Raw genomic sequence first — 13,803 nt, forward strand, 5'->3', positions numbered from 1 at the left:
AATGCAGCTGGGAAGTTGCAGGGTTGGGCTTCTGGCTCCTATGTCAGTGCTCTTTGCCCCATACTGAGCTGTTTCATCTCATGACTGTCCTCTCTAGTTCATTTAGCATCTGAGGCACCCCAGATTGAAAAAGTGAACTTGTGCATGGGGAGGCAGGCAGTGAAGGGGCGCCTGGGTGGCTCAGTCGGTTAAGCGTCCAATGTTGGCTCAGGTCATGATCTCACGGCTCGTGGGTTTGAGCCCCATGCTGGCCTCTGTGCTGACAGCTCAGAGCCTGGAGTCTGCTTCGGATTCTGTGTCTCTCTGCCCCTCCCCCACTCACCCTCTGTCAAAAATAAATGTTAAGAAAAATTAAAAAAAAAAAAAAAAGAGGAGGCAGGCAGTGAAGAGGCAGCTTGGTCTCAGATAACCCAAAAGAACTCATGACTGATTGCCCTGGGGTCAAGCACACTTGCCAGGGAAAAGCTTCCCTCTCACAAGCCAGAGGAGCTGATGAAGGAGGAGGCGGGCTCCCGCTGAGGCAGTCATAGAGTGCTAAAATGACAGACAGAGGGCTGGCAGGTCTGTCTCTGGGCAGATGGATCGCCTGATATAGACGTTGGTGCCCAAGCCCTGGGATTGGTCTAAAACAGGTTTGTGTTGACCCACTGGCTGGGCTTTGGCATCTTGTCAAACTGCTGTCACTTCCAGACATAAAAATAGCCTCAACTTAGTGCTGGGGCAGTCTGCTGGACTCGGCATGGAAGCAGCAGCCGTTATGCAGGTGCAAACCAAGCACTACCCCAAGGACTGCCTGCTGACTGTCATGGACCGGTACTCGGCCGTGGTGCGCAACATGGAGCAGGTGGTGATGATCCCCAGCCTCCTGCGGGACATGCAGTTTAGTGTGCATGGGCACCAGGCCCAGGACGGGGCCCCTGATCTCTACAACTGCTTCACTATGCTCAAGGCCATCCGCATGGATGTGGACCACGGGCTGCTGCCCCGAGAGGAGTGGAGGTCCAAGGTGGTGAGAGACAGGGCCAGTGAGGCTGAGAATGAAGCTGCGAAGATGGAGGAGTCTGAGGAGGAGAGGATCTTGGGGCAGCTGGACCTGGAAGCCCAGTTCCGCCTGCACTTTTCCAGCCTTCATCACATCCTCACCCACCTTATCCTGAAAGCTGAGGAGGTGACAAGAACATACCAGGAGATAATAGGACAGGCCAAGTAGGCCTCGGACTCTAGGGAAGGTAAAGGTGGCTCCGTTGGTGGGTGTCAGAGTCCACTGAGGGATAGTCCAGGGGAGATGAGCTGGAGCAGTGCACAAACCGGTGGGAGGGGGAGAGCCTGGGTCTCAGACGGGCACCCTCACCGCAGGGTATTGAGACCATGACCTGGGAGGGCTCAAGGCCAGACTTGTCTTACTCTCTGGACCCATAATTGGTAAGTAATGGCCATGAACTGCACAGTGATAATAGGAAAGGTGGCCCATGAATGCATACCTTCTGTGCACATATATGTGTTTGCGCATGGGTACATTTACTAGTAAGTATGTGAATGCTTGGGTCAACAGCTCTGGTTCAAGTTCTGACTGTACCACTAAGGCTTGGTTTCACTGGCTCAGTTCTCTGGGTTTCCGTTTCTTCACTGAATAATAAGAGTATTAGTAAAAATAACTACTGGTACTTGAATAGTTTTATAGTTTAAAAATCACTTGCATATGGGGCATCTGGGTGGCTCAGTTGGTTGAGGCTCTGACTCTTGATTTTGGCTCAGGTCATGATCCCAGGGGCCTGGGACTGAGCCCTGTGTAGGGCTCTGCGCTAAGCGTGGAGCCTGCTTGGGATTCTTTCTCTCCCTTTCTCAGGCCCTCACCCTGATGGCACTCTCTCCCTCTCTTTCTCTCTCAAATTAAAAAAAAAAAAATCACTTGCATATCAATTTTCTAATGGAACTATCATTCCCTTTTACGGATAAAAACCTGGGGGCCTGAGAAGTAAAAAGAGTCCCAGGTTACTCATGAAATGAATGAACCCTGGCTTAACTCAAATCCAGTTCCCTTCTGTGCTAGTGGATTGACCTAGCAACTTAGAACACTGCAGCCTGGGCTGGAGAGAAACCCTCTCTATATGTGTCAACTATAATTAAAAAACAAAACAAAACAGGGGCACTTGGGTGGCTCAGTTGGTTAAGCCTCCAATTTTGGCTCAGGTCATGATCTCATGGTTCATGGGTTCGAGCCTCCACATCACACTCTGTGCGGACATCATGGAGCCTAGAGCCTGCTTCAGATTCTGTGTCTCCCTCTCTCTCTGCCCCTTCCTCTCTCTCTCTCTCTCTCAAAAATAAATAAACATTAAACAAATTTTTAAAAAGCTAGAACAAAAATCCAACTTGTTAGTATCAACTTCAGCAACAAAAAAGAAACTGCACCCTTTGACCAGCCCAACTCCTTCAAAGACAAGAGCAGCCATTCTGCACCGTGTCTGAGCACACCATAACCTGATTTTCATGGAGGCTATCTGGTACAGCAGAAGTTAGAAAATCTGGGCTCTGGTCTTGGTTCTACCACTGACACTGTATGGCCCCGGAAAACTTCACCTGTCTGCATTGCAGTTCCCCTGTGAGTAAGACATGGAGGTGGGACTAGCTGTTACCGCTAGTCGTCTAGTACCGCTAGTGGGGCTCTGATAACCCCACTCTTACAGTGCTAACTGCATTGCCAGATTTCCCTACAGCAACAGCTGCTGCATTATTTTTCCTATCTCAGTAGGTGCGTTGTATGAATTTATACTGACTTGGTTTTTAAAATTTCAACTCTCCACAGATCTCTTTAAGTGACAGAGGGCAGACTCTGATGAGGCCACGGAACAGCTCACTAGCTCTGATGTAGACCAGAGGGGCCTGGACCTGCAGCTGGAAAAGCAAAGGCGACTTCGTTCTCTGGGATGCTTCCCTCCCTCCCTCTGAGCACCGGCTTGTGGACTTGGCACCAGGTCACCCTTAGGATGCTTGTTGTTATTCACAGCTCCCCTCACCCTCTTACCAGCTCAGGGTGGTGGCCGATGCTTCATGAGGGGCGAGATATTACCTGGACAGTGTGGTATGGTAGAAAGGATGTAGGTTTTAGCACCTGACCGAAATTCATATCCTTTCTCCGGGCAGTCATTCACCACGTGATCTTTATTTAACTCATTGGACCCTAAATTTCCTGATCTATAAAATGGGATAGTATGACCTCACAAGACTCATAGAAATTAATGATGATGAATCAAAAACACCTGGCATTGTGAGTGCTAATGCTATAGGTTGACTTTCTCTGACCCTTACCATGAGTTTGCTCTAGCCCTTGCTTTTTACCCTCCAGAACTAAGGGGTAGTAAAGTCCCTTGGGATGAATGGTTCACACTCTTGTACCTGCCAAGCATAAGTGAACTATAAGATATGTGTTGCAGCAATAAAAAACCCCAAAACTTTGTACTTGTATGTATCTTCATTAGCTTTTTAAATGTTTTGTTTTATTTTATATTTAAAAGAGGGAGTTGGGGAGGGGCAGAGGAGACACAGAATCTGAAGCAGGCTTCAGGCTTCAAGCTGTCAGCACAGAGCCTGACATGGGGCTCAAGCTCACGAGCAGTGAGATCGTGACCTGAGCTGAAGTCGGACATTTAACCAACTGAGCCACCCAGGGGTCCCTATCTTCATTAGCTTCTAAAGTAATTTCTCAGACATGATTTCATTTTTAACAAGTGAGACCCAGGTAGATAGATGGAACTCATCTGATTTTGTCCGGAAACCATGTACTTATATTCATTTTAATTTGAAATAATGTATTGAGAAATAACTTTATTAATCTCCCCAAACTAACCTGATTATAAAATCTGAGCTTGGAAACAAAGACCTTTTGGATAAACATTTGGACCTGGGAAGTCATAAAGGGTAACTTCTTCCAGTGAGGCAGGGTTTTTACTCTCAGTCGCATCAAACTCTGTAGACAGTGTTAGCTGCTGAGCCCACTTTCTCCAGGGCGATCCCAAGCAAAGACTCCTTGCAGTATCAGTGTGTTCTAACCATTCTTTTGGTCTTGAGTCTCCTCCTTCTAAGCCACCTTCTATATTGATTGTTGCAGAGAGCTCAGAAATACAAACCTGACTGTACCATTCCACTAAAAAGCCTTTAGTGACTTCCTAGCACCTATAGACTTAAGCCCAAATTATTCTGCAAATTCAGAACATGCTCCATAATCTGGCTTACTTTATTTTGCTTTGTACCAGCACTGGGAACATGTAAGCTTTTGCTGTAATAGGCCACATATTAAATAGTTTAGCCTTTGCAGGCCATCAGGTCTCTGTCACAACTACTCAACTCTGCCATTAGAGCACGGAAGCAGTCACAGACAGGTAAACAAATAAGCATGGCTGTATTCCAATGAAATGCTCCGGCAGCAGACAACATTTGGCCCACAGGCTAGTTGGTGAACTCTGAACGGAACTTCGTTTTATTTTTTATTTGAGAGAATGGGATAGAGAATATTAAGCAGGCTACGCACCTGGTGTGGAGCCTAACATGGGGCTCCATCTCATGACCAGAGCCGAAATCAAGAGTCAGGAACGCTTAACTCTTAACTAACTACCCAGGTGCCCCTAAACTCAATTTTATTTTATTAAAAAAATTTTTTTAAATGTTTATTTTTGAGAGAGAGAGAGTGAGAGAGAGAGACACAGAGTGCAAGCAGGGGAGGGGCAGTGAGAGAGGGAGACATTGAATCTGAAGCAGGCTCCAGGCTCTAAGCAGTCAGCACAGAGCCCAATATGGGGCTCAAACCCATGAAATGCAAGATCATGACTGGAGCTGAAGTTGGACGCTTAATCGAGTGAGCCTCCACCTAAACTCCATTTTAAATCTGCCAGATGTCTTCTTAAAATTGGATGAATGGAAACTGATCATTCTCTGATGAATTATTTTTCTTATGACAAAAAGGAGTCAAGAATGTTCACGATGACCATTTTAATCACAAAGTGTCAACACACAAATTAACATAAACTTCAGATATGGAAACGTGTTTCACAAAATTCAGAAATAATTGGTATCAGTGAAACCAAAGTAAGCATGTTGGAGACTTCAACGCACTGGATGGAACTCTTCAAGAAATTCACCATAAGTTTTCTTATCTATAAAGGAAAGATCACAAAAAAATTTATTTTTAAATTACATTTTATTTTTTTTTTAAAATTGTTTTGATGTTTATTTATTTTTGAGAGATGGGAGAGACAGAGAGAGAGAGAGAGAGTCAATCGGGGTGGGGCAGAGAGAGGGGGAGACACTGAATCTGAAGCAGGCTCCAAGCTCTGAGCTGTCAGCACAGAGCCCGATGTAGGGCTTGAACCCATGAACTGTGAAATCACGACCTGAGCCGAAGACAGACACTTAACCAATTAAGTCCCCAGAAGCCCTTTAAATTGTCTTAAGATTCTTATTTCCTAAAGAAAAATTAACACTTAATATTCTCATAGACAGAAACTTGTAAGAATTTTCTCATGTTCTTAGCCTCAACCACAGCTTGGCAATCCCTGAGACACTGTTTCACTGGATGAAGGGTGACTCTGGAAGACTCTGTGGTGATATCCAGGTGGCTGCCTAGAGGGACAAAGTGCTGCCAGGGGGGGTCTTGGCTGACGGGGTAAAGGAAGGAATAAACAGGGGGAGCACAGTTCAGCTGGAGGACCAGGAGTCGAGGTGGCCAAGCTTTCCATGTCCCTGAGGTCAGTGCAGGAGGCTCTCAGCACACCTGCCACTGATCTGCTGCTCAGAGCCAGAAGGAGTCTGTAAGGAGCTAGTATAAACAGGAGGCAATGAGTCAGAGGCCTGGGACTGAGGACTGCTCTGCCCCTGGGTCTCACGGTTAGGAATCACTATTCCCAAGATTCCAACGCTAACGTGTAACAGTTCTGCATACTCTTCATTCACTACATCCATTATTCACGGCCTTCTACTTTAGCCTTTGAATTCCTCATTGGTAAAGAAAGCTATACCTTTTTGATCCACCATGAACATCACATATGTGACTGAAGGCTATGGGAATATTCAATAGAGTAGTAAAATCTTAGAGCTAAATAGGAGCTTAGAGACCATCATTCAGTATAATGAAATTTAAATGCTTAATATTACACTTTTATGTGAATATGTAAATACTTAAATGTCTCTTTAAAATCTATATAAGTTCAAAATTTTTCTACATTCGTTCATTCATTCACTTATGTGCACATCTGTATTATGCATATGCATGTAAAATACAAACAAGACAACAGTTACATTACAATCATATTTATAGTTGAAGAGTGGTAAGTAGACTGTGATGAGAAAACTCCTGTCTGTAGCTGGGCCAGGGCTTCTTTGAGACGAAGAGTCTCAGGGTGGAATTTGCTAGGTGGACAGGTAAAAATGGAGGAAGAGGACGATCAAGAAGGTACAGAGTGTACAAGGTGATACAGGGCAGATTTAGGACACAGCATTTCACATGGCAGGAGACGACTGACAGGAGATGAGGCAGGTTTTTGTGTAGATCAGATCAGCTATTATTTATTGCTTACCAGTACAGGCTCTGCCCTGGAGGCTGGGGAAACAAAGATGAAGCTACAGTCCAGTGAGGGAGACAGACATGTGTATGTTATGCGGCAGATAAAAGGTAGGGGCAAGGTCTTTCTAGCAGGCAATGAGCTCAGCCTGGGGAAATAAGCCCTCCTAAAGAGTCTGGATTTTGTCCGATAGGCGTGGGTATCGGTGCGAGGCCTATTACGCACAGTCACATTCATCCAGAGACATGGTCTTCAGGAAGACTGAGGCAGAGGTGAGCTGGAGGCAGGTACAAGAGTTGAAGCAAGAGATCACAAGGGCGTGAACCGGGGTCGTGGCAGTGGGGGAGAGATGGGAGTTCAGGACTGAGAAATAGTTAGGAAGTAGGACGGTGAGACGACTTGAGGATGAATGAGAGGTCACAGAAAGACTGGAAGACACTTCCCAGACTTCTGGCTGGAGTAGCCAGGTGGACGACAGTGCCACTCACCGATGCAGAGCACAGAACAGTAGTCTGCACAGGCAGAGGGAACATAAAATCTGTCTGCTGTCTGAGGGACACAGAGGTACTTGGCTAGAAACTGGATATAGAAATTCAAGAGAATTCTAATCCATAGGCAACGATGTGAGGGTCAGTAGAAAACTGAAGGTACCTGAAGCCACAGGCATGTAGGGAAAATGATACAGGGTAAGAAAGAGGTTCNAATCCATAGGCAACGATGTGAGGGTCAATAGAAAACTGAAGGTACCTGAAGCCACAGGCATGTAGGGAAAATGATACAGGGTAAGAAAGAGGTTCACTATATGAGATACCTTTTTCTTTTCTTTTTTTAAATGTTTATTTATTTTTGAGAGAGAAAGGGAGACAGAGTGTGGGTGGGCAAAGGGCATAGAGAGAGGCAAACACAAAATCCAAAGCAGGCTGCAGGCTCCAAACTGTCAGCACAGAGCCCAATGCGGGGCTTGAACCGATGAACCATGAGACCATGAAGTCGGATGCTTAACTGACTGAGCCACCCAGATGCCCCTGAAATACCTTTTTAAAAAATAATAACTAAATAGATTAAATAAATGAAATACCTTTTTCAGGAAAGTCCGCTGGATGTGATTTTACATATGCAAACATATCATGGTCCTTTGCAGCATACATATAGTCTTGACGTTTTAAAAGATAATATCCAATAAAGACAAAAGAAGTAACATATAGAAGCTGGCGATGTAAACCTGAAATTCAAACAATAAATTCCAAAGAAAGCAAAAATCCGTCAATATAAATATAAAATCACAGCTTTGCAGTTCAGATATATAATTTATTGTTATTGTTCTTTCTTCCACCATTCTTTTAAGAAAAAGGCTTTTCTACATGGCTCTTTTCCAAAAATACCCTTGACCCTGACATATCTTCCTAAAGAAATCTAGCAATTATGAAAGCCAACATAAAATCTACAAAAATAACATTTATTTATGCAAAACAAACTCAAGAGTTTTTAAATTTAGGTTTTATAAATTTCTTCATGGGAAAAGGTGGATTAAGTACAAAATCCTGACGATCTAAACTAACTTGTATTCCAGGACCTGTTCAGGATGTGATGTGACAGAGATGAAGTCTTTTATAAATGCTCAGAAAGCAGCTTGGATTGTCTCCATATACCAATTTGTATTTGGATATTTACTGGTTACCAAAGCACCCAGCTACACCATCAATTCTCTTCTTACCTTCTAGTTTTGTATCAGGTGTACGATTACCTATTCAAAAACTAGATTTAAAAAATCATCCTATTATAAGGAGACTGGGGAGGATCAAATCATGTGATCTAGGGAAAGTCAAAATTTAAAGTCTGAAGGGGAGATGTAAAGGTCTGAACTTCATATACAGAAACATCTAACTGCAGGTTGGAGTTTCTAGCTATGCCCCAGAATTCTATGCCCAGCCCTCTTCTTATCTCACGTATATTCCTTTGAAGAATTCTTTTATTCCTATAGTTTTACTTACTGTCCACGTTCTAGTGACCTGCAAGTATGTCTGACTCAGATACCCAAGATGAATAACAGATATATCCAAATGTTTGACAGGTGTGTTCACCTGAATACCCCCAAACGAACTTCCTTCCTTCCTATTCACCTCTTTTAAGACCATTCACCCAGCAAATCAAGTCCTGAGGAATCACAGTAATCATCCCTTTTTTTAAACCCTCTTCCCCCACATCCAGTCGCTGAGTCTTGTCAATTTTACATTGTATTTCCTTGCCTTGCTTCAGGAAGCTCAATCTCTCATTCACACTAACTGGTCTCCCTTTCATTTCATTTTTCATTCTGCACTTATTCCAGTCTGTAACCTGTCACTAGAGGAATTTTAACTAAAATACAAACCTAGTTCGTCAGCCCCTTCTCCTTCAGTTATACCCAACAGGAGACCAAACTCCTAGATAACGATCTCCCAGGCCTTTCATGAGCCAACTCTTCCATCTTCATCTGACGTTCCTGGATATGCACACTGTGCTCCAGCAATATTGGACTACTTTTATTTTTATGTATTTATTTTTTCAATTAATTTTTAGAGGCAGGGAGGGGCGGAGAAAGAGAATCCCAAACAAGTTCTTCACTATCAGCATAGAGCCTGATGTGGGCTCTAACTCCCCAACCATGAGATTGTGACCTGAGCAGAAATCAAGAGTCAGACGCTTAACTGATTGAGCCACCCAGGTGCCCCATTATACTGAACTACTTTTCTTTTTAATTTTATTTATTTTTGAGAAAGAGAGAGAGAGAGAGAGACAGAGTACAAGCAGAGAGAGAGGGAGACACAGAATCCAAAGCAGGCTCCAGGCTCTGAGCTATCAGTACAGAGTCCAAAGCAGGGCTTGAACCCATGAACTGTGAGAACATGACCTGAGCTGAAGTAGAATGCTCAACGGACTAAGCTACTCAGGTGCCCCAATACTGAATAACTTTTAATTCTTCGTAACACCCACTGGTTATTTCTCTGCTCAGACACTCTCTGCCCCCATCCTTCAAGATTCAATTCAGACATCACTTCCGCTAAGAAGTCATCCCAGAACTTTCTTTCACAGGGTTAAAACAGGGTGAAGTCTTCTCTACTAATATGTAAGCTGATATATAAATTATTTCCATCTACTACCATGCAAAGCCTGGATAAATAGTCTTGGGAAAGTCAATTTACTACCTCTAAAACAAAGATGATACCTATCCTATCATTCTTGTGGCAGTATTATATAAACCAAAAGAAAATGTGTGTAAAAATATTTTGGAAAAATGTGTGAAACAATAAAAATGCAAAACAGTACTACGACCTGGGATTGAACAGGGTTCAGGCTCTTTTGCATTCTCCCCACACCAAACAGCCATCACTCCCCCTAGTGGACCACCTGTAGTACAGCAAAGCAAAGCGTGCCGGGGGTCTGTGCGCCCCTGGACAACAGACATAAAGACCTAGACGCTCCACGCTCGCGCACATCCCTCATAGAAAAAGATTCCCGGAATGTTTCAAATGGTGATGTTAGTATCCCAGCCCTTAAGGCATGGTTTGGCCCCTCCCAAGTCCCCCTTTCCCTAACCTCTTCTCTTCCTCTCAGTGCTGGCCTCCTTCTCAACACAAGCGCAGCCCCTCCACGATCATTTTCTCTCTATTAAGTGAATCTAAACTTGGAAGCCATGATGCTCTTTGCAGAACACCAGTAACTACTGATACATTAAATTAGAAATCAATAAATATATTGGCTACATTTAGATACCAAATTACTATAAATTTAGGGCAGGTAAGTGGTAACTACCATCAGTGGTTTAGAACTTGAGATGGGAGAAAAGTTTAAGACAAAATTCTATTTAATAGTTTCTGCTAACTTGAAAAAGATCTGCACGATATGATTTCATTTAAAGAATATTCTAACACTACCCACGGAATGCCAGATACTTTCCAGGGCTGTAGTTTAAAAACCCACTGTATCTTTCTCCTTCTCCACTCCTCTGTCACACCTGTTACCCAACATGCATAAACTTACACCATTTGGCCTTTTAAATGGTTATGCTTGTCTGATTTGTGAGTCTTTGGAGGGGAGGGACTATGTTTTAGACTTCCTTGTAGTCTACCTATATTTATTTATTCAATAAATACTTATTGAATACTACTATATGACAGTCATTAAACTAGACAAACACAATGTGCTTCAGTAAATGCTGCTGAGAACCATTTCAATAAAGTTCTCAAGACCGAGGAAACCCGGGAAACTCAGGAACTCTGACCCCTAGCCCCTAGATTAAGGGCTTTATACACCATCTCATCTAGTTCTCACAGCCAACACAGGTAGATATTATCTCTATTTCATATGTAAGGACACTAAAGCTCACAGAGATAAGTAACTTCCCCAGAATGGAATGGCTAGTAGGATGGAGGTGGCGTCAAACCCCAGATCATGTGCTCTTGACCACTATGCTCTTCCTCTGGAACAGTATCTCTCCAATCTGTACTTCCTTTGTGCTCCCAAAGTGCCCTCTGCTCACCTACTTCTATGAAAACATATTAGCTGTCATGCCTAGATCCATAATGGACTGTTCACTTGTCTCTCTGGCTCGACTAGGAGCTCTTCAAGGGCAGGGATGGTATTCCTCACACCATATGCCCCGTATGTCTTCCTGGCACAGAAAGACATAAGTAAATGCTGAACAAATATATGGTAAACTGTTTGCATAAGAACAGCTAAGGAATAGAAACTTTGTCTAGCACCTTCTGTGAGCCAGGCATTTTATCTATAAATCTCACTTAGTTTTCACAAAAAATATGCAAAGATTAATTACTCTCATTTTACAGTTGAAGAAACTTTGCCTCTGAATGGCCCGACCAAGGGACTTGTCCAAGCTAACACAGATAGGAAAGAGTGGAGCAAGGACACTGAGTTTCAAAATGCAGCTCTGACAGGCAGATGTGCAGTGGGGATGAAAAGGGAGTAAACCTCATCTCCCCAGAGGCAGAAATAGACAAAGACCACTCCTTTTTGTGGAGGAGGGTCAGGTCTAAGGGAGATGGGATCTCAATACTATCTGAGCACCGGAAATGCTAAGATTTGGTGAGCTGAAAGCTGGCCTTCAGGCACGACAGACAGCTGGAGGTGGCAAAAAGGGTAACAAGTGAGGTGATTCCTGGTTTTCTGAACCACTCACTGTATTAGCTTTCTCCTTAACTGATCCCCTTGGCTCCAATCAGTGCTCTGCACTGAAAAAGTAAACCTTCCTTTTAAAACACAAGGTCTACTGCCCCTGGGAAGCTCAGCTGGATAAGCATCGGACTCTTGATTTTGGCTCAGGTCATGTTCTCAAGGGTTCCTGATTTCGAGCCCCACGTTGAGGCTCTATGCTGACTGCCAGGGACCTGCTTGGGATTCTCTACCCTGCCCCGCCCCTCCTCCACTCATGTACACTTTCTCTCTCTCTCTCTCTCTAATTAATATTTAAAAGAAAAACAAAACAAAACACAAGGCCTGGGGGACCTGGCTGGCTCAGTTCATAGAGCATTCTGACTCTTGATGTCACAGTTATGAGTTCAAGCCCCACGCTGGCCATGGACCCTACTTAAAAACAAAACACAAGGCCTGCTTACTGCTTCTCTCCGCTCCCCATCCCCTAACAGCTCTCAAAAGATAAAAAGGTTCCTGTCTTCAACTGTAAAATGAGAGTAATTAATCTCTGCCATGATCTACCTAAATCTCCTATCCTTCTTACCCTTATTATCCAACTCTATACACTCAATCATCAAATTGTTCCCCATTCAGAGGCCCTTACCTCCATTTACTTCCACTAGCTTCTCATAGGCCTGAAAGACTCCTAGAATTTGATAAATCAAAGCTAAGTTCAAAGACATCTCTTCCAAAGCTTCCCTCCTCTTTCCCTTTGGAAATCCACTGCCCTTAGCACAGCTACCTTGTCAGCCATTATCTGACCGGAGACCACTGACACGCTACTAGAAAATACAGCCCATTGGTTTATCCTCTCCTACTCAAGGGGGTCCCTAGACCAGCAGTATCTGGGAGTTTGTTAACATGAGGCTTCTCCCCTGACCTGATAAATCAGAATCCACATTTTAAACGATCCCCGAGTTATTAGTATGTACAATTAGTTTGAGAAGCACTAGTTTCGAATATAGACTTCAGGCCTAAAAACAGGCTACTCAGGGACCCCTGGGTGGCTAAGTCAGTTAAGTGTCCGACTTTAGCTAAGGTCATGATCTTCCGGTTTGTGGGTTCGAGCCCGCAGGGAGCTCTGTGCTGACACCTCGGAGCCTGTTTCAGATTCTCTCTCAAAAATAAATAAACATTTAAAAAAAATGAAAACAAGACTACTTAACAACCATATTACCTTGGGCAAGCTGCGTTAATTCCCCCTAAAGCTCTATTTCCTCTTTACGGATAATACCTTTCTATAAAGTATTTTGAGAATTTAACGCACGTAGTGTCAGTAGAGCATGGCACAAAGTGTACGCTCGTTCTCGCACACACCAAAGCGCGAACTGAGCCAGGACCTGGCAGTCCAGTCCTAGGTTCTCCACAAACTCACTGTGGGGCCTTGGGTTTCACTGTCCTCAGTTCTTAAATTCAAATAGCACTTTGGCCCTATCGGGTTCTGGAGCTCACGGGACACGGATGCCCCAGGGAGGCGAGGCGGGGCCTGTTAGGTGAACAGGCCCGGAAAAGCAAAAGCACTTTGAGCNCCACAGCCCTGCGACCCCCTCTCCTCCCAGCCGATCTCGCCCGCGCAGCCCTCACCGGCAGTCATCACCGGCCTCCGCCGGATCGCGTTATCAATCAGGCCGGAGCAGTAGCCCAAGAAACCCATGTAGACGAGCCGCGGGTCGGTCAGCTTGGGCGGGGGGAGGCTCCGGGCCTCATCCGGCAGGAACTGTAAGGGCACTCGGCCCGGCCGTCCGCTCATCATGGTGATGCCGTTTCCACTGGAGGCCTAGCCTCGGACCGCCAATTACAAAGAAAACCACCAGGACCACCGCCTCGGCCCAAGCCGCGAGCTTTCTCCTCCGTGAACCCGGCTGAAGGGCATGGCGCAGGGCGGTACGGCGCCCAAACGCTTCCCCGTACGCGCTGCTGCAGAGACCCCCGCACAGAAGTTCCGGGTTTCTAAATGGTCCGCGCGGCTTGCGCTGTCGCCGGCGCTAATTCTGGCTGGTGGGGTTTCCGGGACTTGGCCCTGCGGGGTCTAGGGTACATCAAAGGAGCCGAACGGGAAGAC

At 44.8% G+C, this 13,803-nt stretch overlaps 2 protein-coding genes across 2 annotated transcripts; one reads left to right on the forward strand and one right to left on the reverse strand.

Annotated features, from left to right (window-relative positions):
* The first annotated feature begins 739 nt into the window (after nucleotides 1-739).
* THRSP (thyroid hormone responsive) lies at nucleotides 740-3,459 on the forward strand. Its single transcript, XM_077767568.1, has 2 exons — nucleotides 740-1,229; nucleotides 2,807-3,459. Exon 1 carries the CDS (start codon nucleotides 740-742, stop codon nucleotides 1,208-1,210), a length of 471 nt encoding a protein of 156 aa, XP_077623694.1. The 3' UTR covers nucleotides 1,211-1,229; nucleotides 2,807-3,459.
* Nucleotides 3,460-4,971: 1,512 nt separating this feature from the next.
* On the reverse strand, nucleotides 4,972-13,643 carry NDUFC2 (NADH:ubiquinone oxidoreductase subunit C2). Its single transcript, XM_077767542.1, has 3 exons — nucleotides 13,326-13,643; nucleotides 7,633-7,776; nucleotides 4,972-5,150 (listed from the first exon to the last, which is right to left on the reverse strand). The coding sequence occupies exons 1-3, from the start codon at nucleotides 13,492-13,494 to the stop codon at nucleotides 5,101-5,103; spliced, it is 363 nt and encodes a 120-aa protein (XP_077623668.1). The 5' UTR covers nucleotides 13,495-13,643; the 3' UTR covers nucleotides 4,972-5,100.
* Nucleotides 13,644-13,803: the final 160 nt, after the last annotated feature.

The sequence above is a fragment of the Crocuta crocuta genome, unplaced genomic scaffold (assembly GCF_008692635.1).
Source record: "Crocuta crocuta isolate KB4526 unplaced genomic scaffold, BGI_CrCroc_1.0 scaffold561, whole genome shotgun sequence".
NCBI classification, from domain to species: Eukaryota; Metazoa; Chordata; class Mammalia; order Carnivora; family Hyaenidae; genus Crocuta; species Crocuta crocuta.

What these genes read in the sequence shown, in the direction of transcription:
- THRSP (XM_077767568.1), top strand. Translation starts at nt 740, where the DNA reads ATGGAAGCAGCAGCCGTTATGCAGGTGCAAACCAAGCACTACCCCAAG.
- NDUFC2 (XM_077767542.1), bottom strand. Translation starts at nt 13,494, where the DNA reads ATGATGAGCGGACGGCCGGGCCGAGTGCCCTTACAGTTCCTGCCGGAT. An exon ending in GAGGCCGGTGATGACTGCCG is followed by an intron (nt 7,777 to 13,325) that starts GTGAGGGCTGCG and finishes TTTGAATTTCAG; the next exon opens with GTTTACATCGCCAGCTTCTA. An exon ending in AGCGGACTTTCCTGAAAAAG is followed by an intron (nt 5,151 to 7,632) that starts GTATTTCATTTA and finishes TTTCCTTTATAG; the next exon opens with ATAAGAAAACTTATGGTGAA.